This window comes from Umbelopsis ramanniana (assembly GCF_025399195.1).
Source record: "Umbelopsis ramanniana AG unplaced genomic scaffold K450scaffold_47, whole genome shotgun sequence".
Lineage (NCBI taxonomy): Eukaryota > Fungi > Mucoromycota > Umbelopsidomycetes > Umbelopsidales > Umbelopsidaceae > Umbelopsis > Umbelopsis ramanniana.
The window spans coordinates 132,730-158,622 of NW_026252133.1; the positions used below are offsets into that span (position 1 = coordinate 132,730).

The 25,893-nt window shown below is 43.2% G+C and overlaps 13 protein-coding genes across 13 annotated transcripts; 5 read left to right on the forward strand and 8 right to left on the reverse strand.

Annotated features, from left to right (window-relative positions):
- Positions 1-210: 210 nt before the first annotated feature.
- On the forward strand, positions 211-1,866 carry K450DRAFT_251140 (uncharacterized protein). Its single transcript, XM_051590670.1, has 2 exons — positions 211-458; positions 520-1,866. The coding sequence occupies exons 1-2, from the start codon at positions 293-295 to the stop codon at positions 1,695-1,697; spliced, it is 1,344 nt and encodes a 447-aa protein (XP_051442661.1). The 5' UTR covers positions 211-292; the 3' UTR covers positions 1,698-1,866.
- A 605-nt stretch (positions 1,867-2,471) lies between these two features.
- On the reverse strand, positions 2,472-3,978 carry K450DRAFT_177465 (uncharacterized protein; the record flags this gene model as incomplete). Its single annotated transcript, XM_051584264.1, has 5 exons — positions 2,472-2,759; positions 2,828-2,977; positions 3,049-3,453; positions 3,522-3,688; positions 3,771-3,978. The coding sequence occupies 5 exons, from the start codon at positions 3,976-3,978 to the stop codon at positions 2,472-2,474; spliced, it is 1,218 nt and encodes a 405-aa protein (XP_051442662.1).
- A 2,623-nt stretch (positions 3,979-6,601) lies between these two features.
- On the reverse strand, positions 6,602-7,685 carry K450DRAFT_251152 (uncharacterized protein). The gene is made up of 2 exons (XM_051590671.1): positions 7,174-7,685; positions 6,602-7,098 (listed from the first exon to the last, which is right to left on the reverse strand). The coding sequence occupies exons 1-2, from the start codon at positions 7,409-7,411 to the stop codon at positions 6,689-6,691; spliced, it is 648 nt and encodes a 215-aa protein (XP_051442663.1). The 5' UTR covers positions 7,412-7,685; the 3' UTR covers positions 6,602-6,688.
- K450DRAFT_251154 (uncharacterized protein) lies at positions 7,498-10,779 on the forward strand. The gene is made up of 7 exons (XM_051590672.1): positions 7,498-7,685; positions 7,791-8,329; positions 8,398-8,839; positions 8,906-9,132; positions 9,216-10,317; positions 10,411-10,656; positions 10,747-10,779. Exons 2-6 carry the CDS (start codon positions 7,824-7,826, stop codon positions 10,540-10,542), a joined length of 2,409 nt encoding a protein of 802 aa, XP_051442664.1. The 5' UTR covers positions 7,498-7,685; positions 7,791-7,823; the 3' UTR covers positions 10,543-10,656; positions 10,747-10,779.
- A 570-nt stretch (positions 10,780-11,349) lies between these two features.
- On the reverse strand, positions 11,350-13,800 carry K450DRAFT_251162 (uncharacterized protein). The gene is made up of 10 exons (XM_051590673.1): positions 13,777-13,800; positions 13,221-13,706; positions 13,003-13,116; positions 12,745-12,902; positions 12,496-12,677; positions 12,329-12,420; positions 12,177-12,254; positions 12,010-12,101; positions 11,579-11,944; positions 11,350-11,490 (listed from the first exon to the last, which is right to left on the reverse strand). The coding sequence occupies exons 2-9, from the start codon at positions 13,620-13,622 to the stop codon at positions 11,593-11,595; spliced, it is 1,470 nt and encodes a 489-aa protein (XP_051442665.1). The 5' UTR covers positions 13,623-13,706; positions 13,777-13,800; the 3' UTR covers positions 11,350-11,490; positions 11,579-11,592.
- Positions 13,801-14,192: 392 nt separating this feature from the next.
- K450DRAFT_177470 (uncharacterized protein) lies at positions 14,193-14,601 on the reverse strand (the record flags this gene model as incomplete). Its single annotated transcript, XM_051584265.1, has 3 exons — positions 14,193-14,356; positions 14,418-14,472; positions 14,542-14,601. Coding segments are annotated over 3 exons (279 nt in total), but the record flags the coding sequence as incomplete, so codon positions are not given.
- K450DRAFT_251169 (uncharacterized protein) lies at positions 14,542-16,740 on the reverse strand. Its single transcript, XM_051590674.1, has 3 exons — positions 14,932-16,740; positions 14,671-14,868; positions 14,542-14,604 (listed from the first exon to the last, which is right to left on the reverse strand). Exons 1-2 carry the CDS (start codon positions 16,693-16,695, stop codon positions 14,770-14,772), a joined length of 1,863 nt encoding a protein of 620 aa, XP_051442667.1. The 5' UTR covers positions 16,696-16,740; the 3' UTR covers positions 14,542-14,604; positions 14,671-14,769.
- Positions 16,741-16,857: 117 nt separating this feature from the next.
- K450DRAFT_251171 (uncharacterized protein) lies at positions 16,858-17,821 on the forward strand. Its single transcript, XM_051590675.1, has 3 exons — positions 16,858-16,922; positions 17,070-17,247; positions 17,334-17,821. Exons 1-3 carry the CDS (start codon positions 16,899-16,901, stop codon positions 17,408-17,410), a joined length of 279 nt encoding a protein of 92 aa, XP_051442668.1. The 5' UTR covers positions 16,858-16,898; the 3' UTR covers positions 17,411-17,821.
- Positions 17,822-17,907: 86 nt separating this feature from the next.
- Positions 17,908-19,564, reverse strand: K450DRAFT_282441 (uncharacterized protein; the record flags this gene model as incomplete). Its single annotated transcript, XM_051593433.1, has 5 exons — positions 17,908-18,676; positions 18,745-18,868; positions 18,941-18,990; positions 19,062-19,182; positions 19,288-19,564. The coding sequence occupies 5 exons, from the start codon at positions 19,562-19,564 to the stop codon at positions 17,908-17,910; spliced, it is 1,341 nt and encodes a 446-aa protein (XP_051442669.1).
- A 1,162-nt stretch (positions 19,565-20,726) lies between these two features.
- On the forward strand, positions 20,727-21,937 carry K450DRAFT_251180 (uncharacterized protein). The gene is made up of 3 exons (XM_051590676.1): positions 20,727-20,861; positions 20,959-21,207; positions 21,293-21,937. The coding sequence occupies exons 1-3, from the start codon at positions 20,734-20,736 to the stop codon at positions 21,852-21,854; spliced, it is 939 nt and encodes a 312-aa protein (XP_051442670.1). The 5' UTR covers positions 20,727-20,733; the 3' UTR covers positions 21,855-21,937.
- Positions 21,938-21,995: 58 nt separating this feature from the next.
- Positions 21,996-22,750, reverse strand: K450DRAFT_251183 (uncharacterized protein). The gene is made up of 2 exons (XM_051590677.1): positions 22,401-22,750; positions 21,996-22,335 (listed from the first exon to the last, which is right to left on the reverse strand). Exons 1-2 carry the CDS (start codon positions 22,691-22,693, stop codon positions 22,137-22,139), a joined length of 492 nt encoding a protein of 163 aa, XP_051442671.1. The 5' UTR covers positions 22,694-22,750; the 3' UTR covers positions 21,996-22,136.
- A 521-nt stretch (positions 22,751-23,271) lies between these two features.
- Positions 23,272-24,039, forward strand: K450DRAFT_251186 (uncharacterized protein). Its single transcript, XM_051590678.1, has one exon. It carries the CDS (start codon positions 23,361-23,363, stop codon positions 23,850-23,852), a length of 492 nt encoding a protein of 163 aa, XP_051442672.1. The 5' UTR covers positions 23,272-23,360; the 3' UTR covers positions 23,853-24,039.
- K450DRAFT_251188 (uncharacterized protein) lies at positions 23,893-25,743 on the reverse strand. The gene is made up of 4 exons (XM_051590679.1): positions 25,456-25,743; positions 24,485-25,394; positions 24,049-24,420; positions 23,893-23,977 (listed from the first exon to the last, which is right to left on the reverse strand). Exons 1-4 carry the CDS (start codon positions 25,702-25,704, stop codon positions 23,934-23,936), a joined length of 1,575 nt encoding a protein of 524 aa, XP_051442673.1. The 5' UTR covers positions 25,705-25,743; the 3' UTR covers positions 23,893-23,933.
- Between the last annotated feature and the right edge of the window lie 150 nt (positions 25,744-25,893).

Below are 25,893 nucleotides of genomic sequence, written 5' to 3' on the forward strand. Positions count from 1 at the left end.
GTAAGCGGTTTGCATCAAAGCATTCGAACTAAAATGCACGTGACTTTCAAGTAGAGACACTAGGGCCTATTTACTCAAAGAGTCCAGAAGTTGCTACACTTGTATGCCATGACAGAGTTTTGCGTTGAGTATAGTATCCATGCCTGTTCGTTTCTAATCCAGTCCGAGCCTTCGGACAAGGGTGCGGAGACAATGGGGTTAATTTTTGCACCCTGCGTCATTTCCGGTAGTCATAAAATTTTCTGTTTTTCGTTACACTCACTGAGTCTTCTTTGTCTTTATCTTTATCAATATGCCGCTCCAGAAACTTCCCACGGCTAGCAACGTTCAAAAAGTGATCAAAAACTTGAACAAGAACGATGGTATCATTTACTTGAAGGGACAAGTGCTCCACGAACGAGACGATACCGACGTTGAGCTTTCATTCCGCCAAGAATCCAACTTCTTTTACCTCACTGGTAAGTTTTAGCACTCATCTAGCGACGAAAACATGGTTGGCTTACACTCAGCACATCGTAGGCGTTACGGATGCTGATTTCCATGTTGTTGTCAGCTTGTCTACTGGCAAGATTACTTTGATTGCTCCTGACATTGTCGCTGATCATGTTATGTGGATGGGTTTGCCCGATACGCCGGAGGAACTCCTGCAAAAATACGACGTCAATGAGGTTGTGTATGCTAGCAAGCTTGATCAAGTTCTGCAGCAGGAGAATCCTCAGAAGATTTACACACTTCCCATTTGCGATACCTCAGCAATTCCCCAAAACTTCCAAAGCAAGGTTGATAAGGATGCATTGAAGCCCGCCATCTACGAAGCACGTATGTACAAGGCTAAGTGGGAAGTGGAGCTTATGAGAGAAGCCAACAAAATTTCTTCTGATGCTCACATCAAGCTGATGAAGGAGGCTAAAGCTGGGTTGAACGAGCAGCAACTCCATGCTCTTTTCTTGTACGAAAGCGCTCGCAATGGCGCTTTCATCCAATCTTACAACCCTATCGTCGCCGCTGGCTCAAACGCTGCTACTCTTCACTACGGAAAGAACAATGCCGGGATCTCTCCTGATCAGTTCGTACTCATTGATGCAGGTGCTGAGCTCAACTGCTATGCCTCCGATATCACTCGCACATTCCCCGCTGGAGGCAAGTTTTCCCAAGAACAAAAGGACATATATGAGATTGTTTTGGAAATGCAAAAGGCATCATTCGAACTTTGCAAACCTGGTGTTGAATGGGAGGATATCCACCGCCATGCTCTTCGTGTTGCCTGCCGTGGATTAATCAAGCTCGGAGTTTTGAAGGGTGATGAGGACGAACTTATCGCCAAGCATATCCCCGCATGCATATTCCCTCACGGTCTCGGTCACAGCATTGGTATCGATGTCCATGATGTTGGTGGCTATCTCCCTGGTGTGCAAAAGATTGATGAGCCTGGTATTAGAAATCTTCGCATGCGCCGCACACTTCAAGCTGGCATGGCCGTCACCGTCGAGCCTGGTATTTACTTTTGTGATTTCATCATTGATCCTTTGTTGAAGGACGAAGCAACTCGCAAGTACTTTGACATTGAGAAATTGAACCAGTACAAGAAGGTCGGAGGTGTTCGCATAGAAGACGATATTGTCATTACCGAGACCGGCTTTGACAACTTGACCACAGTGCCAAAGGAGATCCGTGAAATAGAAGCCTTGATGGCCTAAGCTATATCTACCATTGTGTCGATGATGCCCAAGCAATTTTTTTTTTTTCATGTTTATTTGTATATTTATTTTATCCTTATGTCGAGTACAGATTGATTCAAAACTAAAAAAAAAAGAAAGAAATGGCATGCAATTATCGTACACCGCTGATTTTGTGACAGAATATAAAAAGAAGACCAACCATCAGAGGAAATGAATTTGAAAGAAAAAGAGTATGAAAGCGAGAAGAGCTAAAAAAAAACAACCTACTATGACAGGAAAAGAAGAAAGAAAAGATCAGAAAAAAAAATTGTAGCTCGCAAAGAACCTCTTTGGGACCATAGCAAATCGTCGATAGCTATGACCGAAAGTACCTCACCCAAGAGTCAGTCATGGAAGGAGATAAATTATAATAAGAAAGAGAAAGAAAAATGTGAGGAAGAAAATGTATGGCTACAGGAACATGAAAATATGGATGATGGTATGTGGAATAAGAGCGTGGAAAGTTTGTAAGATGTCGATTGCTTTTTACCATGCCTGCGATGAGGTGTTTTCAGGTGGAATAAGTAGGGTAAGTGAATACTGATAGGTGTTGCCTTCAGATGATTGCTCACTCCAACTGTGTTGTGTATAGCTGTGTTGTAGTAGGATGGGTGTGTGTGTGTGAAGAGAGCTGGGTGGTTGTTTGTTATTGATTCTGGTGGGCGTTCTTTTTTTGTTCATCAGAACCAACGTTGTTAGACCCAAATGGCCCAACTGCTGTGACAATAAAGTTCCTCTCTTGCTTTGCGACGTTTACATGTATGGGAACATTTGTTCATTCATCCCAACCATGCCCATGTTGCCGTAGTTGAAGGGGAATCCCAAAACGGGCAAGCCATTATTATTCTGCATATTTTGCATTTGTACATTGTCTCGGTTGTTGATATTGCCAAACTTTTTGTACACATTACCCTGTTGTTGCTGCTGATGCTGCTGCTGTTGATCACGTTGCTGTTGATCACGCTGCAATTTGCCTTGAATTCGTTTGCCGTATGGAGTATTTCGAATACTGGGTAAGATCGGCCGTATACAGTCAACAAGCTTTAAGGAGACATAAGGACTGTTTAGTAGGAGACGATACTATCGTATAGCTAGACTGGGAAACATACCTTCACGCGCTGATCGGGGTCGGCGTAATCTAGCGATGTCTGAACGACATAGTTTGCAAATGAATCTCGAAGAAGCTTTTCTAAAGCATCCTTGTCCAGCATTTCTTCGATCAAACACTTTCGTGTGTCAGGTTCGGAGACGCGAATACACTGTTGATATATTGGGTTAATATCGTTGATTTAACACTGTTCTCCACTCATCCATACAGTGAATGCCATACCTTTTCGATAACGTTGGAGCTGAATTTTTGAACGGATAAGGTACATACGTTGCCAATGAATCGTCGAATAAGAGCGTCTGAAAAGGCAGCGTCTCCCAAATCCAAAACATACTGCACAACGTAGTTTCCAAAAGGATCCTGTACCAGAGGCAAAGCATGGTGGGTGACCTCTGTAACAATTTGTGCACGCTGCGAGATGCTAGCATGATCTATACAACGCTGCAGCACGCAGCAACCGTGACGATGAGTAGCAACTTCAACACAGTGACGGCTAACCGCATCGTAGATGAACTGATTGTCAGTGGCATTGAGTCTATGTAAGCACTTTTGGATAACGTGGTTGCCGTTCAAATCTTTGATCAGAGTAACAACATTGGGAGTCAATGCAACTATAATCATGCGTATCTGAAGGGAAGAGGAAAGCATTAGCAATGGCAAATATAGGTACCCAGTACACATCTTGGCATATTTACCTGTCTAGAAGTAGATAGAGACTCGATCATTTTTTGCACTGCTCTTGTCCCATGCATATTGAGGGAGATTCCAACCAAGTCTTTCGCTACAGTTTCAACGATGATAGTTCTCTGTTCATCGTTACAATAGTCAAGCAACTTTTGACACAAATAGTTTCCAAATGGGTCTATAGTCGTCGAAAGGATCCGTAAGTATCGTTGGTGAACAGCCAGAAACCTATGCACACATTATCATTGTAAATCATTTACCTGTCATGAGCTCTACAAAATGCTTAAAGACCTCGTTGAATATGATGTTGAGGTTTTCTTCGTTTTGCTCTTCCAACTTCTTTTGAAGATATCGGCACCCATGCTGATCTTTGCACAACTCATAAATCTTGCCAGTCAGATCCTTGAGTTCCACATTGGCAAACCGATTACTTTGATCATGTTCAGCGCTACCTCTTCTGGAGTACATATTATTGTCTGATTTGTGGTGCCCAAGAGAACCGGGCTGAGGAGCATAACGGGAATTGCCAGCGTTGTTCACGTGAGGACCAGGCTTTGGAAAAGGGTGGACAAGCGCAGGATTAGGAGTGTTATTGGGGTTGAAAGCAATGCCAGTAGGATATTGTTGATACAATGCGTTGATAGGTAATCCCCCAGCGTATCCCATGGGTCCTAATTGTCCTGCGGCGGCAGCCATGGCAACATGATGTTGTGTTCCTGGCATACCGCCAGATGTAGCAACCGATAGTGCAGGGCTGAAATTCATAGCAGATGCATTCGTGTGGAGATATGGACATTGGTCTCCGCGAGGACAATAGCCTTGCTGATGCTGCCTACAAATGTTTGCTGAAAGGTCCACAGGGTTGTCTCCAGCCAGATTATCATACATAGCCAACGCATTGCTAGCAGGAACCCGATTGCTGTTCCCTGTTTGTAAATCGCTAGTTGATCGGGCGGTGTTGAGTTTGGAACGAATTTGAAATCCATCGGAAAACGGATCCAAGCTCGTTTGCGAAAAGGATCGGTTGTTGTTCAGCCCCGCAGAAGGTCGACGACCATAAAAGGCTGCCTGTGCACTAGAAGCTGGTGCACGATCCTCAGCAAGATTGTTTGTCAAACTGGGCATGTGCGATTGCTGCTGAACGACGTCTGAGTTCAGCCAGTCAGCCCGTCTCTGCAGTGGTTCAACGTTGCGGTTTGGGTGAGATTGTTGGTTCTGACGCTGTTAAAGAAATCGTTAATAACGATTGCCATGAAGCATCCCTTTTTTCAAGTATTCTAGCTTACCAAGTTGTAGCCTTCATGAGGGGTGAACGAGTAATTATCAGCATTATCTCCATATTGAGTAATATATGTCGTGTCAGAATATGGTGGTACCATGCCTATAATGAAATCATTTTTGGGTCAATACGAGAAGTCATAGCTGCTGCCCGCACGTTTTGAGACAGTGATGGCTACCTGAAGTCGTTTTCGTTTGGTGATCATCATCATCAAAAAGAAAACCAGAGAAAGAAGATGTTGCATGTTGTTGTGGGTTACCAGCAGCAGCAGGAACGGGCTTGTAACCAGCATGCTGCAAATTGTTGACGTCAGCCGTCATGGAGCGATTGGGCATCTTGTTAAGTAAACGTCCTGGCGACTTTCTCATCGAGAACGGGATATTGCTAGATTGGGTGATCAGATTAGTGTTTTGATCACTGAGGCACTTCACAGTACATGTTGCCTCCAATAAAACCAGACTACATACCTTTGTTCATTGTCAGATAACTTCAGCTTGTTACCAAAATCCAGGACGTTAGTGTCATCCTCGCTCTCAGAATTACGGCGCGACCCTGGTAAAGAACGAGACGAAGGTGATGATTTCAAAGTCGGATTGTTGTTCGGCGGTGAAATGGGACCTAAAGCAGAGTTTTTCAATAGGTCTTTTTCGTCTTGACGCTGTTGCAGGTCAAGACGTTTCAAGTCATCAAACATTTGTAGCTGTTGAATACGCTGCATTTCTTGGTCCATCGTCTGTTGCTCCATCTAAATAGACAAGGGGAGAGGGAGAAATCGGTCCAAGGAGATCAGGAGGGGAAGAAAATATAACAAACGTTAGTCATTTTCTCTCTTGTTCAGATAAAGACATAAAGTAGTAAGTGGACGTCGCCACGATATCACAACGTAGAAGCTCATAGCATCCACATAGTCGTTCTCATTGGCTTCGTACAAAATAACTATGACGAAGATTCAAAATAAAATGGGAACTTACCGATGTGTTCTTAGCTTCAGCTTCTGACGTGCTGACGGAAGCAGCATTGTTGCTCCGGTTATCTTCCATTTGTTGGTGGTGTTGAAATAGAGGGTACTTAAATGTTGACATGCTTTGTTATGACGTGGTGCTACAGTATTTTTGAGATAATGTACAAAAAAAAAGTTGAATCTACAATCGAATCAGAAAAGTTCTGTCAGTAATTTAGAAGAGCTAATGGCAGGACGATAAAAATAAAAAGTCAGGTGTACAAACCCAGAAGAATTTAGCGTTTCTGGTCAACGCAGCGAATTATACGATAGTATGTGGGTGATGTTGTTATTGATCAAAGGCTGCGTTAAAGCCAAAGTTGGGCGTTTGCTGGAGTAAAGGATTGCCTTTGACAATTTTGTTGGTGAGCGCGAATTTCAATTCTTTCATAAGCGTGACTGTGAAAGAGTTTGCGATTTGGGAGGTTTTGCCAGCAAATCCAAAAAAAAAAAATCAAAATAAAGAAAATAAGCAAGATAATGTAAGCAAGAGAATGGAAGCACTGCTAAACCGTAATAGTGGGATTGAAAGAGAATCAAAGGTCATAGTAAGGAAGATATGCAGGCTACAGTATTCTTCTCAGGAAACAAAGCGGCTTTTGCTTGGACTTGACAGCCAATGACCGAGTTCTAATCTTTGTCATGCCTTGATCAAAATTGGACCTAATGAAGTACGAAAAAAATCGATCATTTTAAACAAGACGATGGAAACTCAATAGCCGCGTGTTACATCGACAAAGACTCTATGGAAGTCTCCGGTCATAATGCAAATACCCGGAAAAACCATATTAGGACGCAGCACGACGCAATGGCGGCATTACCCGTACAGACGTTCTCATTTCTATTGTTATTTTTTATATTGAGTTTTTCATTGTAAATTAAAATGAAAGAAGGGAAGCTTATTTCTGTTTTTGATGGACTTTGGCCTTCCACATCTCGTATTCCCATTTGGCTACATTATCTATTGCTCTTGCATCTCTCAAATAAATAGCTTGAGATATAGGAAGACTAATTAGCCAATCGATCAGTCCCAACGACCTAACATATTCTGTCAGGCCGAACCAGAACACGCTGTAAGCTATTCCTATGCTACTACCGACCAGCACCTGTTCTATACTATGGTAGCCTAAATGGATCCGCGAGTACATGACCAGGAGAGCCAATATAACAGTGGGCAGATAAAGCAGCCATTTTACCAAAGGATGATCTAGTCGTATGTTGTAATGAGTGTAAAGGATGACCTGGACAGCGAAGAAAGCCATGAACTGAGAGTGTGAAGAGGGCATGCCATATCCGGTACCTAGATGAGCTATAGAATGAAATCGGGGAAAATATTCAGCGTATGACGATGACATACAGCTACTTCAAGTAAATTTTTGTTTACCATTTGGACGAGACACTTGAAGATATTCTTTGAGGGTCGCATTGAGGCCTTCACTAGACAACTGGCCGACCAGGAAGAGAATAGCTGCCACTTCGCGTCTTGAAACAATAATCGATGCATAAAATACCAGTATAGCCAGTGGAGCTAGAGTTATATAAGCCAAAGCTTCTCCGAGTAGATCGTTTGGATGAAATTGTACATGAGTTAATGAGAGGGATGTCAATGGAATGCCGGTCATGGTTGAATAAGCGGGACCTGACGTGGAGTGAGAGAGATGTCCGGGAGAGGGAAGTCCCAATCAGAGTACAAATTGTGGGCAGTCCCCGCTCCAGGCAGTATTTCGGTCAGTCCTCCAAAGCTTCCCTTCTTTTTATCCCCCCTCTCAGTTAAAGTAACCTTGTTCCAAATTTCCCTTTCATCTTCTTCTCTTCATTGGAGATTTAACAAATTGGTCGCACTGTCCTTTGGCTGACAAGGCTCACGAATATTAGTTTCCCCATTTCAATCAGAAGGTAGGAACCCTAATCGGCTGAAATTGACTTTGGGAACACCCAATTTCCCATTGCCCTTGCCTTTGCAATTTTCCACCTCTCTAACTCCCAAGTTATCACATACAGTTCAGTGTCGTCTAAACGTTCATCCTGATTGCAATGACCTCTTCGGCACTGGCTGAGCAGCCATTTCCCTCCACCCCAGTGTCCATGTCGTTTGCTGTAACTCCGGAATTATCCCCGTTAACTACTGGACGAGGAGGATCAACATCGATTCCACTGACTCCCGAAATAGTAGAAGCTGGCTCACCAGCCATTTCTTCCAAGCGTGAGGATTTTCATAAACGATGGCAGCTTTTTGACGCTCGCATCGAACATCGTTTGGACGAGGTTTCGTCTCTGCTCAAGCCTTCAACTTATTACAGTGAGCCTACATATGCTACAAACTTGCCACTTCCTCATAGTACTAGCGCTGTCCCATTCACTGTGAGCGATGAGAATTGTCTCTCACTTGATGAATTGAAGCGTCTAAGTCGATCCAGCAAGCACTCTGAATCACTTTATCCAACGAAATCTCGTCAAGGACAGGCCAATTCGGATGGCGCTTCACAATCCAAGAAAATTACCCTTCGATCTGCCAAAGAGATTATGGCAGCTGACAAACGGTTAGTATTATGCCTTTGAAAAAGAGCTGGTAAACTTTATCGCTGAAACATGAGGCGCATCTTTTTAGTACCGGGACCAAAAGCAATGAAGAAAATGAATCCTCCAAGCCAAAAGCGAGTGGCAAAACTCCAGAGGGCCAAAGTGATGCTGATCATGAAGCATCTGCTATGCTGGAGATATTGAATGAAATCCAATCAGTAGGAAATTCCGCCGTTGGTGCCAATGGAAAGTCCGCCCCCGGTACTCAAAAGCCATCTGGCCTCGGATTAATGTCTTCAGTAGAAACTTCTACAAAGTCATCCTCAACCAAGGTTTCCACTCCCACCATGCCTTCTAGTTTCAAACGCAGTAAGACGTCATCTTCTGAAAAGTTAGCCCATGCGCCTACCCCTCAGTTGGGAAGCTATGGAAGCATGTCTCCTCGACTACCCAAAAAGGATCACTTAAAGTCGAACGATAACTCAAGCACTCGTTCGAAGCACTCACCTCCCAAAGGTGAACCTAAAATTGTAAGCTGAAAATACCCAATTCTCTAACCACCATGACCTAAAACTAATACAAAACGAAACAAAAAGGATTTTGCGTTACTTAAAACGCTTTTGAAGGATGAGACTCAACAAGACTGGTCACTTCCTGTGATGCATGGGAAGTCTGTGAAATCTCATGGTCCTAGATCTGCATCACCACCCCGTAATGGTGTCAAGTCTTCTAAAAGTGACACAAAACCGACTTTAAAGGCAGCCATGGCTGCAGTAGATACGCCTGGCAAACGAAAATCCTCCAAGGAAAACATATCCACAACGTGAGTTTTTTTAATAGTGAAACACAACAAATTTTTATGGCGCTGTGAAGATCAAAATATTAAAATGACTATCTATGGAACAGCTCACCAAAGGATAAGATGGATGGGCTACCACGGCCAATTCTGCGAGTTCATTTAGCTTTACTTCCTGACTTTAACCCTGCTTCAAATTCAAAACCAGATGAAGCAGGCGAGAGCTCAAAGCAAACAAGAGATACATCTCAACCATCGGCAACAAAGAAGCGGAAAGTGAAGGATGCAAAGAAAGAGGTGGCCGAACCCAATCATGCCAACAGTTCTATGGAGGTTGATCAAGGCGAGAGTGTTGAAATGCAAACGCAGTCTGTCAATGCCACCAAACACACCAGCCAAGACATTAATAATAATGAGGTCGAAGAAGGTGAAGCATTAAGCAATGGCAGTAGTCCAACGGTGGTGGCACCAGGCGAGAAGCCAACAGCGACTGGTCGCTCCGAAGCCAATTCACCTAAAGTGTCCTCGAGGACAAAGACATATCGATCTTCATCTACGTCAACATCTCCTGACCGCAAAGGTAGCTCCCGTAGCAAGGACCAACGCTCCAAATCTCCCAATCGCAGAGACAAACGAAGGCAGCGCAGTCGGTCATCAGAACGCAGGTCCAAACAAGACACTAGGGATAGTAGAAGCGGTAGCTATGATAGAGGTAGCAAGAGGAATAGACGACGGTCATCTTCGACGGTTCGTCGAAGGTCGCGTACACCTGAGCGACATCGATCTCGTTCATCAGGAAGACATAGGTCAAGATCCGTTGAACGACGCAGAGGTAGATCAAGGTCACGGTCATATGAGCGATATTCTCGATCCGGTTCACGAGATCGGAGACGAAGCGATAGCTCCGAGAAGTTATCGGATGACCGACGTACCGGCTCACTGAGGGACAAGGATCGACGAAGAGCAACGCAATCCCATCGTCGATCACGGTCTAGAGATTGGGAGCATGATGCTACCGAAACATCAGTATCCAGTAAACCACGCGAAGACTCGAAGCCCAGCACAAAAGATAGAAATAGAAACGTTGAACCAGCAGCTTCCAAAATAGGCTCTGGCTCAAAGCTGGCCACTTCTGCTAAGCCTTCTGCTATCAATTCGACAAAGACCACCACACCCTTAGCGCCTCGTAAGGATAATGTTGAGCAACTCAAGGTTTCCTCGTTTATGTGCGTATATGGCCATTTTCTTTTGGTTTTCTTACTGCCATACAGTGTGTACTAACCTTACTAATACGTCGTTCCGCAGGTTCCGAGAGTTGGCGCTACAGTACAAACGAAGCGCAGACCAATCTTGCCAAACCCAGGATGGAGAACCAGCTGGTATTGCAGAATACTTACACTCCATCTTCAACTATATTCTGTCATATCATTTCAATGACAAATTTGATACATCTGAGAATTCATTTGTTCGATGGGAAAATTTGCAGCCACTATTGAAGTTTGTATCGCAAACACTCAAGAAACGGGAAGAATGGCATTTATATGGCCTCTGGTGAGTAACAGGGCGGTTTTGACAGAAAGCAGCAGAATACCATTGACTGAACTTCTACTTTCTTTTGTTTTTTTACCCAAAAAAAAATAGCATGAAAGTGAACGCGTTGATCAATTTTAATGCATTCAGGATGAGACAAACGCCGGTTAGACGTTGTATGACCAAATTACACGAGTCTATCAAATCTCATTCGGAGGCAACTACAGCCATGTCATCCGAGTATATCCCTCAGGTGGAGAAGTTGTTGAACTTGCACGAACTTGCTAATGTTCAATGGGACGAAGGAGAAATGTATTTCGACTGGCATGCTTTCCAAGACCGGTTTCCAAAAACCTGGAAACAGGTTTGTGTTGATGGTGACTTTTCCAAAGGAACGGTGTTTGGCGAAGAGACGGCGGATATGAAGAGTCCCCTCTTCCCTATGACACCGTTTTCAAAATTAAACCATGTAGCGGTCATGGGTAAATGCATTGTTAGTGAATGGATCACCGCTCATAATATCCACTTTCAACCCATCAGCGACCCCACAGCTCTGTAGATATACCAATTCGATCCCACCCCTCCCCTGTTTCTTTGAAGGCTGCACCTTGTTTTGCGTGGTCGGTTCCGATTTTTGTTGTATTTATCTTCGTTTCCTTTCCTCCAACTTTTTAGGCTTCCCTTCAAGGAAAGGTGGACTATTTCCGTACTTATACCTCACAGCTTTTTTTGTAATTTTCTTTTTTTTCCCCTTGGGTTTGTCTACCGTTGCTACAATTTTTCTTCTTCAAAAAGCAAAAGGCATGGGAGGGCTTAAAGAGGCTCTTGTTATACCGAATGTCTTCCTGGCCATCACTTAATAAAAACGATGTGTAAGTCAATGACAAAGTTGTGTATACTTATTGAGCGGGGGATGGGTTTATGAGATAATGCAACAATTTACATTTTGAATTCAGATTAATTTTCTACAAGTACGGTTTCGCCAAAAGCAGTGGTAATAAACTGGCTTTTTCTATTGGCATCTACAGGCTGATGGTTAGCCTCACTTTCAAGCCATGCTTCTTTCAGCTTCTTTGGGGGATCCAAATAATGCTCATCTGACATCATGAAGGTTCCCCAGTGGATGCCGACGGAAAGAGTTGGCCGACCTAGATCGTTATGAGCTTTGACAGCTTCGTCGGGTCCCATATGAACATGCTTCATCAATCTTCGTGGTTCGTAACTACCGATAGGGAATGCTGCTAGGCTGAATGGAGCATACAATTTCCCAATGACTGAAAACAATTCATCCGAATAACCGGTATCACCACTACGGAAGACAATGAAAATGAGTCAAACAGAAGCATTTGATACGCAGCAGATCCAACAACCTACCAGAAGAAAAAGGACCCATTTGGTGACTTGACGACAAAACTGGACCAAAGAGATGTGTTTTTGTCGAATGGAATTCTCGATCCGCTCCAATGCTATAGATCAAGCAAAGCAATTAGTCCGCCGTTCATAGTTGACCAAGTTAATTTAATAGCAATTGATTGACGTACCATGGCTGGAACAGCAGCAATTACGACATCTGGTCGTTCTTTGTGATGGATTTCTTGCCACCAATCCAGTTCAATGACCTAACATTTAAATACCCCATTCTCATCAGTATTGTCTTCGGTAATCCTACTGATATTGATCGAAGAATACCTACATTTAAAACACCTCTTCTCACAAACCAATCTCGTAAGCCTAGAGGGATATACCAGGTGACCGTATTATTGAGTTCACGTACAACTTGTTCGTCTGAAACACGATTGAAGAATATTGTAAGTTAAACCTTCAACCCGCATTCGAAACATAAGGTCAAAGCCCTCTCACCAAGATGATCAAAATGATCGTGGGAAACCAGTACAATGTCGATGATGCCTTTGTAGTCTTTGATGCTACCTGGCACAGTTCTCAAACGCTTTGGTCCAACATAGTCGTTAACAGACCTTGCGCTGAAAACTGGATCCGTAAGGATGGTCAATCCGTCCAAAGTGACAATACATGTCGATTGCCTGTAAAAGTCATATGTAAATACAGTGTGCCATATCTGTACGTTCAGTAAAAGTAATCAATACATACCCGAACCAAGTGATTGTCGTTTTTCTCTGAGAAGTGGAGCTGCTATCTTTTTCCACTTCCACCCAAGATTCCGTCATCTGACGGCTACTGTCCTTTGCATTTGCCGCCTTTATGAGTTCCAGATCTGGAGTCTTGACAGGTAGTGCTTCTTCCAATTTCTGTTATACATATAGTGTGTTATAATTCATGTTTTACACTGTAGCAGATTTCAATTTTGCTTGTTTTTTTTGTATATAAAAGTGGAACAAGGGGTTTTACCTTTCGATCATACGGAATACCGTTTCCTTTCAAACGGGCAATCCAATGTACTATAGTTTCATACACAGTGACGTCTTGCCATTCTTCAAACGGATTTACATAGTGACCATTGTGCTGTTTGGTAAGGTAGAAACCGGTTTTTGTTTCGGTGGGAGAGAAACAAGCTCAGTTGGGTTGCTTTTTTTCAGGTACCACTTCTATAATGTAAGCAAACTAACCTTCATTGAAGCGAATCTGTCTTCCGGTCTCTTCATAGATTTGCGTTTTTGCAAATCCCTTCGTCTTTGAGCATTACGAAGTTCGGCGTCATGGGATGCAGACAGATAATAATAAATTAGAGAAGAGGTGGATAATGCGGCAATGAGAACGGGAACGGTATAGGGATGTTCAAAGGGTATAGGGAAGTTTGTGAATATTGAACGTCTCTGGGCTGCGAACTGAGGCATGAGGTAAAAAGAGCGAACAAACAACCACTGCCCTGTGTCTGCTTGTTGGACAGGCCCCAAAATGACTGGAAAAAAAAAAAATGTGACCATTGACGCTGTCAATTTTTTTTGTTTCGTCTGCTGGGTGGTCCAGTACTTTCTTTTTATTGGCTCATTGAATATTATCAAATTCATCACTAATACCAAAGTTTCGATTGAATTCTGATTTCTCAATACCGAACTTGTCAACACAATGAGACTGAATTGTAAAAATGTTGTCTATAGAACGGTTTGATTAATGGGTTTCCATCAGCTACGTATTGCGTCATACTATACAATCTTTCCATACCTGTCCAGCGATTTGCCGCTTCCTTAGCTGCACGAGCCGCTTTATCTGAGAGTAAAAACACACAAAAAATGGGTTAAACCTAATGCATGTCACTCAACTTATATCCAAGTAAGTACACATTACCTTTTGCACGTATTACTGCCGGATCACATTCTCGATAACGTAGTAATTCCTGTTCATTCTGCTCCTGTACTAGTCTTTCTTTATCCAGATGACTCAATATCTCGGTGCGCATGTCCTGGGGAATTCATCAATGATAGTCTTTGTGCTTTCCATTTTGGTTCTTTGACACTTACGCATGGTTCCCGACTCGACAATGCATTTGCTATATCACGGTCCAGAGCTGTATTCTTTCTTTCAAGTTCTGTAATAGCTTCCGCCAATTCATTGACTTTATTTCGTTTCTATTCGGGTGCTCAATGATTAGCGTATATTTCGATGAATGGCGGTTCTGGAGCACATACCGTTTGAGCCGCAGCAGATGGAAATGACCAGAAGTAATTTGAGCTACCAATTTTTTCCATATTTACAAGCCCATCGTCCACTAAACTTTGTAGGGTATCTTTGACAGACTGTACGACTGGGTGACGGTCGGTTAATTATCTCTCACGTCAAAAATGGTGCGGTTATTCATGAAGTACCTATTTGCCGTTTGGGTGCTATCTTTTCCAGTTCCTTCAGCTGGTAGAATTGTTTCTAATTATGCCAATATATGTAATTAAGTTAGATAGCACATTGTGTGGAGTTGAGACTCGCATAACTCACTGTTTCATGAAACAGACTCTCCAATCGTCGTCGTTTCTCATCAGCAGAAATTCCTCGAGGTGGCTAAGAAATGAGCATATTGAATAGACGATACTCGAAATTATTATACATTTGTGCCTGACTTTATACCATTATTTACAGGAACGGAATTATAAGCGATTGGTTTATGTTACAGAAAGGATTCGATCGACGTGCTTTACAGCGAAAGATATCGCGTTTTGGCGACAGTCACATTATGGCTTTCAGTTGGAGAGGGAGCGGAGTCACTTCGCCTTGGTATTCTTGCATCAATGTTTGAATTAACCCACGAAATAAATATCTATGTTCCTGTTTGAAAGTATGAGTACATGAGAAAAACGTTCAAAACATTTTCATTTCATCAGGACTTACGTTGTTGATGAATGTAATGGCCCAGCCTTGCTTACGGGTATGTTGCTTCGTTCCGTGTGCACCAGTCACCATAGCACGTCCAACCTGGTGTATGTATTCGTCTACAGTGTTTGCCATGTCGTAGTTTATCACCATTCTGACATTTAGTAAATCAATTCCACGAGCTAAAATTCCAGTAGAAACGACGATATCACATGTGGATTGCCGAACTTGCTGCAAAACCTCGTCACGCTCTGGTTGAGAAAGGTCACCATGCATAGCCAGTACATTGAATCCACACTTGGTTCGGATAGCTTGTGCAAGCAATTCAGTGGCAAGCTTGCTGTCGACAAATATCAGGATCGGCGGTTCATAATATTTCGGATCGCGCAAAATGGACATAAGCTGTTTGGATTTGGATTGATCTTCTACCCACATGATGGTCTGCTTGACATGCTTGTTCGGTTGAGCTTTCGTCCTACCAACATGCACAGTGATCGAATTACGGAGGTGCTTTCGACAGGCTCTTCGCATCACTTCTTCAGACTCCCAAGTAGCAGAGTAGAAACATGTTTGTCGGATACCAGGATCTACCAGTGAATTCAAAATTCGAGCAATTTGCTCATTGAAACCCATCTTGAACATGATGTCGACCTCGTCCATTATCATCATTTTGATGTTTTCAAGCTTCAGTACCGATTTATGATGGTTTAACAACTCTATCATGCGTCCAGGTGTAGCGACTAGAATTTGAACTCCTTGCTTCAAGCGATACACTTGATTGGGGATGGGATTACCACCGATGAGAAGAGCCGTTTTCATATGAGGCAACCCCGCTGCAAGTTGCTTCGCTACACTTTCGATTTGTGCGCATAGTTCTCTTGTAGGTGCAACAATCAACCCAAGTGGATGGGAATTCTGCCCGGTCCCGTACATTTTCGCTAATGATAGACAGTGTGTAATCATTGGCACTAAATACGACACTGTTTTGCCGCTGGATGTCGGAGCTGACACAAACATATCTCTTCCCGCTAATGCAACAGGTAGAGCTTGCATCTGAACAGATGTAGGTTTTGTAAATCCTGCTGCCCTGATGTTTTTTAATAAGGTCGCATCCAGTTGACAACTCTCAAATGTGGTTATAGGCCGAGGAACGTTTTGACCTTCCACTGTTATATCATGAGCAGATCTCATAGCCTCAATAGCTTTCGGGTGCAGCATAGAAACCTCTGGTGAGTCATGGTATGCTGTAAGTTTGGCGTGCACATTGGTAGCGATTGAATATTGCGGATATGCAATGCCTTGGCAAATGGGGTCATTTGTGGGGTTCCGAGCGTAATTAGCGATGTCTTTTATCTTGCATTCCATACTGCAAACATCACGTTCAGTAGTGTCGTTAATATATTCGCCATATCTGCCGCAAATTATGCACAAAGGTTCGCCATCCAAAGGAAATCGTTGTTCTATGCTGGCTTGTTTAATGGGTTCCTGATCTTCATCATCGCTTTGTTCGTCGTCATCAATTGTAGGATCGCTTGGTATTAAAGGCACCGCAATTCCGTGCTCTAAAGAATCGACTTCTATTTTTTGACTTGAATGCTCGTCTTTAATTTCCTTCTGCTGGTCCTCGTTATCTGCTACTGCCTTGTCTAGTTGGTTGCTTGCAATGTCTCCAGGAGAGGAATTAGGTGGTTCAGCGAAAGAAATAGGCTTAGCGTGCTTAATTGCGTCTGGAGAGTAAATCGCGTTGGAATGCTTTCGCTTCACACCCCTTGGGATGAACATGGACCGAAGTACAGGACAATTTTCGAGATCGTGGTTGATTCAGCAGTGAACAACTACTTTGCTCGGGGACCTTTTTTTTTAGTTGCAAGGAAAGTCGGAAGGGACCCCCTAATTTGTGACGTCGAAAATTTCAGACCTGTTTTGTCAACAAGCCTTTTCCAACAAAGAAGCACTTTCCTTTATCCTCTATCATTTCCCTGATCATGGTCAACGCATCTTTCGTTAATGTAAGCATTCTTCAGATACGTTTGTGTGTTTCAAAAATGGAATGTGTCCGGAATTCTGCTTTTGTTTTAGCAAAGAGAAAGTTGTCGCATCAACCCAATGGAAAAAACGAAAACAAAAAAATATTTATCCCCTTGTTCATTCAATAGGTCGGCCGCTGGTCAGCGCTCGGTCTGGGTGTCCTCTATGGTGTCGTCCACAACCGTTCGCTTCATAAGCTTGAAGCCGAGAACAAGGTTAAGCACGAATACGAGCGCAAGGAGCGACTTATCGAGCAAGCCAGAGAACAGTACGCGAAGCTCAACGCTGTTGCCGTCGACAGCTCAGGTAACTTTTTTTTTATATATATTTTGGTTTGGTGCATACATGTGCGAGATGGCATTGCGTTCTCATCATATGGTACTTTATTGCAGCTGTTGTCACCGATGTCGACAGCCCCAACTTCGACTTAGAGAAGTTCATTGCCCACTTGGAACAAGACAAGCAATAAACGCATTAACTTCGCTGATATTGGCGCAGGAACTACCTTGTCGTTAGACGGCACCGTTGAAGACGGTGTTTGCACCTCCTTTTTTTTTTCTTTCTTCAAAACCACCTATATCATTTCCATCGTTTAAAAAGTGCGATCCTGTCGCCAGGAGTGTCACCATTTTTGCTGGTATTGCCAAATTTTTTCCTAAATTTGTCTTGTCATCGTTTCCTTATAGACAGCTCTCCCGCAATGAAAATTGTAGATTACCTTACTAGCTCTGATATGCGTATCGCTACATGTTTGCATTTGATGTGATGGGAGTGACATAGGTGAATGTATTCCAGATATTTTATTCAACGACTTATACACAAACAAAATGTCATATGAATACAAACATTATTGTAATACTATAGAAAAGGGACAATGCACCTGTTCAGAACGCATCGAGATACATCATGGATTATAGGCTGTTCGTTGTCTCTTTATAGCATTTAATTAAGACATGTAAAATTAGTTTACACGTAATTAAGAAGCTTGCAACTGCCACCTTCGTAGATGTCGACCTTAGTCAAAGGATTGGCATGGTTGAGAGTGTTGTAGTTGTCCATGGAGTAGACATAAAAGTCAATGTGACGACCGTTGAAACTCCAGCTTTGATCATCAACAAGGAGACAACCATTGTGGGGATATTTGGCACCGGGAAGCTTCCAGCCAACAAGGGATGGAACATAGATCTTGCTATGCTTGGGAAGATCGTTGGAAGCGATGGTAATGTAAGGTCTCAAAGCAGTGTCGTAAGCAGTCAAGCCATATGGGTCGCTGCTTTTGTCGAGAACTTCAAAGCACTTGTAACCGTTGCAGGAGCAGCCACCGAGATTAATAACCTTGTTGCCAACTTGGCCAGTTCCTTCCATGACGAGAGCATCAGCGTATGATTGCTGAACCTTGGCGATGGTCTTTCCAGCACAGGTCTTGACTTCGACCATCTTGCCGCCGCTGTAGTCCTTGGAATGGGCAATCCAGTAGTAGGTGAATGCACTAGACTTTTGAAGCAACTTGCGTTGTTCCTTAGAGTGCTGGACGGTCTTCTTAGAACCGAGGAGACCGGAATTATCATGGCTAGCAACAGTAGGCTTAGCCTCCTCAGTAGTGGTAGTAGGAGTCACCTTGGCAACTTTCTTAGCTCTAGTATGTTGAGCATGGCGAGACTTCTTGGAAGATGTAGGCTTACTAACAATGCCAAATGCCTGGACAGCCTTAGAAGAACCACTGACAGCGACACAGCTGTTGGTAGATTAAGGTGTCAGTTATAATGTCTAAAGATCCATTAGAAAGATACTTGGACAACCTACTATTTCTTTCCGTTATCAAGATTATCGCAGGTTCCTCTGTGGACCTTGGGGTTCCATTCATAGAATTCGCTGAGAGTAATACCGTATTTCTTCGCAACAGAGATACAATTGTCAGAGCCAGAAACTGGGTTGTCAGGGTTAGATTCAAGTGATCAATGGAGTATATCTGAGGAGCCAATTTATGAAGATAATTTACCTGAATGCTCAGCGGTACAAGTCACAGCAGGTGCACTCTTAGCAACACAGCTGATGATATGATGCAATTAGAATCAATTTCATTATATCAGTGGTGTTTCAACTTTGTTTGGGATATTTACTAGGATTTTCCGGTGAGAAGGTTGGAGCAATGCTTGTTGACACTGGGGTTAAGAGCATAGAATTCGGTCAAGGAAAGACCGAATTTTTTGGCAACCTTAATGCAGTTGTCCACATCCTTGACTGGAAGCAGAAATGAACAGTGGTCAATAATGTATGGTCAATGAAACGAATTTTTTTTATATAAAAAATACAGGATTAAATAGATGTTCAAAATCGAGTCCCTACCTTTATATGTCTTGGAGCAAGAGGCATTGCGCTTGGTCAAAAAAGAGTCACGCTTGTCGAGGCTGCGAGAGTCAAGAACTGTATCGTCTTCATCAACGAGTTCGAAGTCGTCATCTTCTTCGGGTTCGTTGGCATACAGATCATAGTAATTGGGGCGAGGGGCAGCTCTTTCTGCGAGAGCTCTGGCCTTCACGGGCTCAGCTACAGCCAGCTGCAAGTTGCACAAGGCCATCAAGCCAGCAACAGTGGTTGCGATAATAGTTGTTTTGAATACCATGGCTAGGGTTTAGGAGAGAGATTGAGTAGGAATTGAGCAGTTAAATTGAACGAGTTCGAACTAAAAATTCAGAACAGATAAGTAGGGCCTGGAAAAAGAAAGGATGTGGGGAGACGTTCAACGTCGGTTGTAACGAATCTCAAGGAATGGAAGTGGGGGTAGGGAAGGTGGCAGGAAAGGGTCCTTAAAGGAAGAACAGTGAAAAGGAAGAGGATAAGTCAGGGCGACAAAAGCTTAAATGACAGTAATATATACGTTGAACGAAGGTGTTTCAAGCGCACAACAACCTGACACCAACTGTTAGATTGAAAAACCATTGGTTTACCTTCGTCCGCAAAAGGCATTCGCGAAGGTGATACTTTTCAATGTCCCACAAGGTTAGAGGCTAGTGGTTGCACTCAGACTATATTCCCAACTTTCCAATCGACTCAATAAGGAAGACTGAGTATTGATCTGTACTTTGTATGGTGCTGACGCTACACAAGAAAATTATAATTCCTGTGGGTATAGTGGTCAATTCGCGATTCTATGAAAACTGCTGTTTCTATCAGATAACCAACAACGTACAGCCGGTCATTCAACTCATTCCAGTACTTTGCATCAGTGGCAAAAAAATGCGTGGCAATTTCAAGTGCCTCTTGCTTTTCGATCGACAAAAGCCTACTTCTTCTCAGGTGACATGCCTGATTCTCAATTTCAACCCTCAAGTACCATACCAGTTACTGCTAGATGCTTGCTGCTGTTAATGCAGATACGTTACACCAGTTCCTCAAATCGCTCATCCTTCATTTCCATCCAGTGAATTCTCATATCCACTCTTACCTCTTCTGAGTGGTGATCAGATCGGACGACACTTCCTCTATACAGTTCGCAGAAGCCATGACATTGCCTATCCAATTCATTTCTTCAATCCTATTTATCATTGAACTCGAGTAGATTCCATTGTACGTAATTCAATTTGTAGAGTATGCAGCACGATACCAATATGCATGTGGGCTAGCCGAAAGTATAGGATTAGTGTACTGTTACGCATTTCCGTGCTTTCTCTCTCGCTTGGGGTTCCTGAGCGAGTGAACGGGCAAACTTTTGATTACGTGTGTAACATCAGAAAATTTTGTGACCAACTGTGAACCTGCCACGCTGCGAGATCGCGACTTTCATTGCGGACAATGTCATGCCTTTTGGTATTCATTAGTGACATCTTCAATGCCATTCCACATAAAACAGACAGTGATAGTGGATTCCGTTTTGAGCTAGAACTTAATGATTCACCAAGTGTAGAGTTTCAAAATGTCAGGTACATGGAATTCCATGCTGGTCGTGTGGAGTATCAAGGTTATGAATCAAACATATTGGTGAGCTGAGTACTTACTTTATCTTTTTTTTTTATATAGAATTTGCGGCACCATAGTGGAAACAAAAGTATCACCTATTCCTGATGAATATCAAGTTTTCGACACAGAACAGGAGTCCATCGTCCCTACCGAGTTTACTATAGACGATGGAACCGCCACCATTAGCATTATTTGTCCTCCCCGAATTCGAAACCGAGGGGACGCTGAACTCCTTAAAGTAGGCAGTATAGTCACCGTAATTGGAAGGACACAAATTCAAAATGGTTGCAGATTAGTGCACTGTATAGGGTACAGTAATTTGCTTGCAGATCCACCCACGCGCCAGGGAACTTAAACCATTCTTATTGATTTTGCCTGCACCCTCCATTGACAGATTTAATATCCATGCTGATCCTACTCAAGAAGTCGTACATTCTCTGCGGGTCATGCAGATGAGAAAATTCCATTACAAATCGGTAAAGAAAGATCACATTTTTGCAAGCCAAGTGTCGGCTTCATCTCAAAGCTGTTCGCTTCGCCGGCGAGGTGTTCAGGTCATGCCAATTGCATCTCCTGCTAAGCCTCAAGACATGGATAGGAGTCTTACAGAACTCGGGTCTAAAAGAAAAGAACCTGCCACCGATGAAAACTACGATGACTCGTTCTTGGTGACGGAAGAATTGGATACTTTGATGAATCAAATCGACAAGAAGCCAAAACTCGAACCTAGCAGTGCTATCTCCGAAGATTATAACTTTGGCTACAGCTCGCAGGGACTACTTCCAGTCGGCAAAGATATAACTCAACAAATAATGAATATGATAAAGGAAGATGGCGCCACTCTGAAAGACTTTGTTCTGGCAGGTCTGGATTTTGAGCAGGTCGAGGACTTGCTCGCTTATTTGCTCAACACCGGTCAAATCTACGAAAGGGAGGGCCGCTATCACTTACTTTAGTACTCCCCAACCCATCTCATTGCCTAATGAACTTGCGCAACATTCAGCCACTGTACATAAGTATGACTCTACAGGTTTCTTTATATTCGGTTGTACATAACTTATTCAGGAAACACAGCTTCCACACCACATAGACAAGCCGTAGATTGACTAAAAGCTTTCCATATGCGAAATGATAGTGTAAAAATAATATATAAATTCTATGCTGTACAATGCAATGCGATGGGAGAAAATGCGAATAGAAAAATGCAAAAATGCGATGTGTCTTGGGATACGGACGTTTTAAGCTTGTGTTTCTGTGTGATTGTCGTCGCCACTCTCCTCGCTGTCTTCGTCGTCACTGTCACTGTCAGTCTCTTCCATGACTGGTCGATTATTGTTAACGAAAAGATCATCATCACTGTTCTCTTCGCTATCCGAGATTATATCGTTCGATCGAGAACTTGGTGTGGGGTTAGACTTGGTGTTGAATTCCTCCGGCCTGCGATCATAAATGTCAAAATCAAGTCAACTGGAATCGTTACGCTGTGATCTGCATTGACTTACCATTTGCCTTGAGCTCGTAGATCCTTGACATGCTCGGGGAAGAGAACATGCACGATTTCGCCGCCCATTTTGTCGCTGGAAGTTGCTTCGGGATCCAGAACAACATAGTGACCCCGTTTGACCCAGATCAAGTTGCGAAATCGTGGAGGCAAAACGGCGAGAGTAGTTTGACCATCTGCATATTGAACTTCGTGCATGTTTTTTCCTCTAGGACCTACTACACGTGCGATCACTTGACTTGATGTCAATTCCGGCGTTGATTCCGCTTGTCTGGTTGTCTGTTTCTTGCCCATTCGATCGACTTTGGAAAAAAGAAAAAATTGCTTGATCAAAGTATTGGTAAATTTCAGCTCATTACTGCTTTTATTTTCTTTGCAGATCACTCAAACAGTTTCATATGAGCAAGCCAAAAAAATATGCAGTGTTCATATCCCATACATCCAATCAAGGAATAATTGAATTCTATGTATTATGTGGCAGAAAAGCCTAGCAACTTCACTTGGTTGAACTGTACATAAGCAGCGAGCATGTTCATCTGCCAAGGTTGTAGGATATGTTTTATATCAACAGTAAGCAAGAACAATGCAGTAAGAAGATAACATATTTACAGAAGCACTGAGCCCCCCGGCCATATTTTAATAATAAAACTATCTACACCATTGAAGATTGTATGTCGTTTTCCTTCAGGTAAACCGGAAAGAGTGGAAAATCAATGCGTCTGTTGAAAGCGCAGCTTGACTGACCCAAGTTTATGGAGCAATATTGAAGTGCGCTTTCCATGCGATTGAGCCAGCCAGGTTTGTAAGATTCTACAGCTAAATCATTCCAGAGTCTGCAGTGGACGCCTTTGCCATTTCCTTCAATTGGAAAACTGTGCCTAATCGGGGCAAATGTAATTCGTCGAGCGCCGTTTTATGGCCAAGCTTGTGCAGCTCCACCTGTTCTCCCTTTTTCTTTTCGATGTTTAAGCAAGCTTCCCTCGCGGTATTGGTCGCCTTTTTATTCTTCACGCAATGTTTTGCTCAAACGAGCTTCTCCCTCACACCAGTTCCAACAGTATGTATTAAAGCATGTACTGCACCCGCTGTTGTTCCACAGTGCCCAGCATCATGTCCCAACAGCTGTACGTTTATCGTCAAAGACCCTTGTTGTCCGAACGTAAAGACTGGCGTATGCGATAACGTATCTTCTGGAACGACATTACCAAGTACTTCCATTATGTCGGGGACAACTGTTTCCATGCCTACTGGTAGCTCTATTATGACCACCGTCAGTTCTCCCACGGCCATGCCCACTGTAGTATCTTCGTCCATGAGCGGAGTCAGCCCCAGTAGCTCATCTGTTGCTGCTTCAGTTCCTACTATATCCAACTCTGCGAGCACGGCAGGCAAAATGATCGACGCAAAATTCGGTTTCTTGGCTTTCATAATCACCGTCCTGTGTTTATTCTAACGTAACCGCTATATTATCACACTGCATTAAATAAAAACAAAACGATAAAGTGAACCGTGCAATCTGCTTTGTGCTTCTTTCTTAAGCATCGATTGGGTACAAGGGTCTAATGTCGATGGGAATACCTAATCACGAAAAGTAGATTTCATTAGATACCGTAGTTACGCTGCAGCGTTGAGAGGGAGTGGATGCTTACCAGCTTCTTCAATGGCATCGAGTGTTCTCTTGGTCTCTGGATGGTTCTTTGCATATTTGTTGGCAAAATCTACCACCTTCGATTTGATGCCTTCTCCTTGCAAGATAAGAATATCGTGGGTGAGATCAGAAACGGCTTGTTCTATATGGTCAAAGTTGACTCTATAGCGGCCGTCAGAATCAATTTCGAAGCCTCCCTTCTCCAAAAGATAATTCAACTGCATTGCTTGACCTTTGCCATGTGCTTCCTGAATACCGAAACGAATGGAACGGAATGCGGATGCCAAGAAGGTTACCCAGAACTCTTCCTTACTGACATCGTCAATAGTGCCTTTTTCTACAAAAATGGAAGCTGCGAACAGGGCAGCAATATCTAGACACCAAACAAGCCGTTAGCGCATATTGCCGACACTTAGCCGATCGTCGTCATTTCATACCTGCTTTAGCTTCCTCAAATGCTGAGTGAAGTTCTTGCAAATGAGATCGCACTGTATCGCCTTCTTGTGTATGATGAGGTCCGTTGGAATGACTGACTTCATGCAAAAGTACGTGGGTGGTGAAGGCACGACTGACAACGTATTTTTGTTGATCCTCTGCAATCACCAATTTGGCAATAGGTGTCAAGACGTGCTTGAATTTGCCCTCCTGAGCATTCTTAATGAGAACTAGCTTGGATCCCGCTCGCTTGATAGCCTCTTCATCATTGGGGAGATTATAGGCGGCCGTAGTAGGAACAGCAACATCACCACCAGCATATAATTGGTTAACTACCACGATAGGTGCGGCCACGAGTTCCTTGTTCTTGTACTTATCAGGGATAGGAAGTTTATCTTCAACAAATTGAAGATCTGAAAACTTTTCTAATAATTTTGAGGAGTAAAAGTCTCTAACATGAACATAGGATTCGTAAGCAGCTCTCAGGGCAAAAAGTTCATCAGTATAATTTTCGTAAGGACCGATGGTGATTTCCAATGCCGAGTCCTTGCTGATATGCAACCAATCGACCTCTGAATCCAAATAATCGTTACTGGCGAATGCATCAGCACGGGATGTCAAAAACTTCTTGAGCGATTCATCCACCACCAACTCAGCGGCCTCCTTCAAATGACGTGCAGCTGACTCCAACAGATCCTTGTATTCTTCGGAATATGGAATAGTATGCAAGGTATCAGATTTGTCACGGCGAACTACGCTATAATAGCCCTTTGCTTCTTTACGTTCCTTAGGCCCAAGTGTCTCGACCCATTTTTCGAACTCTTGCGTAGTCATGTCTTCGGGATAGTAATTGGCACCTTCTGGTCTAGCTGGCACACCTTTTACAAATGGCGCATTATCATCCTCTTTCGCCTTAAGAAAGGGTTAATGATACAGGCGCGGTATCATTTAATTCGCGTTCGTTTGGACTTACCCATGGCCCCTTGTACATGTTGAAGAGAGTGAGAAGCTTCTCGTCTCCCAGCTCTTCCAATTTTTTCTTGAGCTGCTCGTTACCAGCCCATGCTTGACGAATATAAATCTTGTCAATGATCTTGGCAGCTTGAACCAGCGGTTTGATGGCGGCACGATCGCCCTCTTTTAATTCAGACAGATCGGCCGTGAATTCATAAGGGGTATATCGCTCCAAGCGCTTGTCAATTGGGAGAGATCCAACGAACATTGTGTGTAAATAACGGGGGTATTAGGAAACCGCCAGGGCGATGCGTGAGAAAAGTCCTGCAAACGCCGATGGAAAGTCACAACAGCAGGCTGTCGACGAAAGGTGGTACTCAACGCGTAAGTCGCCGATATCATTGTCTGCCGCGTGAACGTAAAAAGCAGGCAGGACCCCATTTTAATTTTCAAACTT

Bases quoted from the DNA above. Each gene is read 5' to 3' on its own strand.
- K450DRAFT_251140 (XM_051590670.1), top strand. From the start codon at position 293: ATGCCGCTCCAGAAACTTCCCACGGCTAGCAACGTTCAAAAAGTGATC. The intron at 459-519 runs GTAAGTTTTAGC...AGCACATCGTAG, and splicing joins CAACTTCTTTTACCTCACTG to GCGTTACGGATGCTGATTTC.
- K450DRAFT_251152 (XM_051590671.1), bottom strand. From the start codon at position 7,411: ATGACCGGCATTCCATTGACATCCCTCTCATTAACTCATGTACAATTT. The intron at 7,099-7,173 runs GTAAACAAAAAT...TTCATTCTATAG, and splicing joins TCAAGTGTCTCGTCCAAATG to CTCATCTAGGTACCGGATAT.
- K450DRAFT_251154 (XM_051590672.1), top strand. From the start codon at position 7,824: ATGACCTCTTCGGCACTGGCTGAGCAGCCATTTCCCTCCACCCCAGTG. The intron at 9,133-9,215 runs GTGAGTTTTTTT...TCTATGGAACAG, and splicing joins AAGGAAAACATATCCACAAC to CTCACCAAAGGATAAGATGG. The intron at 10,318-10,410 runs GTTTCCTCGTTT...GTCGTTCCGCAG, and splicing joins ATAATGTTGAGCAACTCAAG to GTTCCGAGAGTTGGCGCTAC.
- K450DRAFT_251162 (XM_051590673.1), bottom strand. From the start codon at position 13,622: ATGAATTTGATAATATTCAATGAGCCAATAAAAAGAAAGTACTGGACC. The intron at 13,117-13,220 runs GTTAGTTTGCTT...CTTACCAAACAG, and splicing joins ACAGATTCGCTTCAATGAAG to CACAATGGTCACTATGTAAA. The intron at 12,678-12,744 runs GTATGTATTGAT...TGACTTTTACAG, and splicing joins ACGACAATCACTTGGTTCGG to GCAATCGACATGTATTGTCA.
- K450DRAFT_251169 (XM_051590674.1), bottom strand. From the start codon at position 16,695: ATGTTCATCCCAAGGGGTGTGAAGCGAAAGCATTCCAACGCGATTTAC. The intron at 14,869-14,931 runs GTAAGTCCTGAT...ACTTTCAAACAG, and splicing joins CCATTACATTCATCAACAAC to GAACATAGATATTTATTTCG.
- K450DRAFT_251171 (XM_051590675.1), top strand. From the start codon at position 16,899: ATGGTCAACGCATCTTTCGTTAAT. The intron at 16,923-17,069 runs GTAAGCATTCTT...TTCATTCAATAG, and splicing joins TCAACGCATCTTTCGTTAAT to GTCGGCCGCTGGTCAGCGCT. The intron at 17,248-17,333 runs GTAACTTTTTTT...ACTTTATTGCAG, and splicing joins TGTTGCCGTCGACAGCTCAG to CTGTTGTCACCGATGTCGAC.
- K450DRAFT_251180 (XM_051590676.1), top strand. From the start codon at position 20,734: ATGTCATGCCTTTTGGTATTCATTAGTGACATCTTCAATGCCATTCCA. The intron at 20,862-20,958 runs GTACATGGAATT...TTTTTTATATAG, and splicing joins GTAGAGTTTCAAAATGTCAG to AATTTGCGGCACCATAGTGG. The intron at 21,208-21,292 runs GTACAGTAATTT...CTCCATTGACAG, and splicing joins AGATTAGTGCACTGTATAGG to ATTTAATATCCATGCTGATC.
- K450DRAFT_251183 (XM_051590677.1), bottom strand. From the start codon at position 22,693: ATGGGCAAGAAACAGACAACCAGACAAGCGGAATCAACGCCGGAATTG. The intron at 22,336-22,400 runs GTAAGTCAATGC...TTATGATCGCAG, and splicing joins CTACGAGCTCAAGGCAAATG to GCCGGAGGAATTCAACACCA.
- K450DRAFT_251186 (XM_051590678.1), top strand. From the start codon at position 23,361: ATGTTTAAGCAAGCTTCCCTCGCGGTATTGGTCGCCTTTTTATTCTTC.
- K450DRAFT_251188 (XM_051590679.1), bottom strand. From the start codon at position 25,704: ATGTTCGTTGGATCTCTCCCAATTGACAAGCGCTTGGAGCGATATACC. The intron at 24,421-24,484 runs GTATGAAATGAC...TTTGGTGTCTAG, and splicing joins ATTTGAGGAAGCTAAAGCAG to ATATTGCTGCCCTGTTCGCA. The intron at 23,978-24,048 runs GTAAGCATCCAC...TTTCGTGATTAG, and splicing joins CGATGCCATTGAAGAAGCTG to GTATTCCCATCGACATTAGA.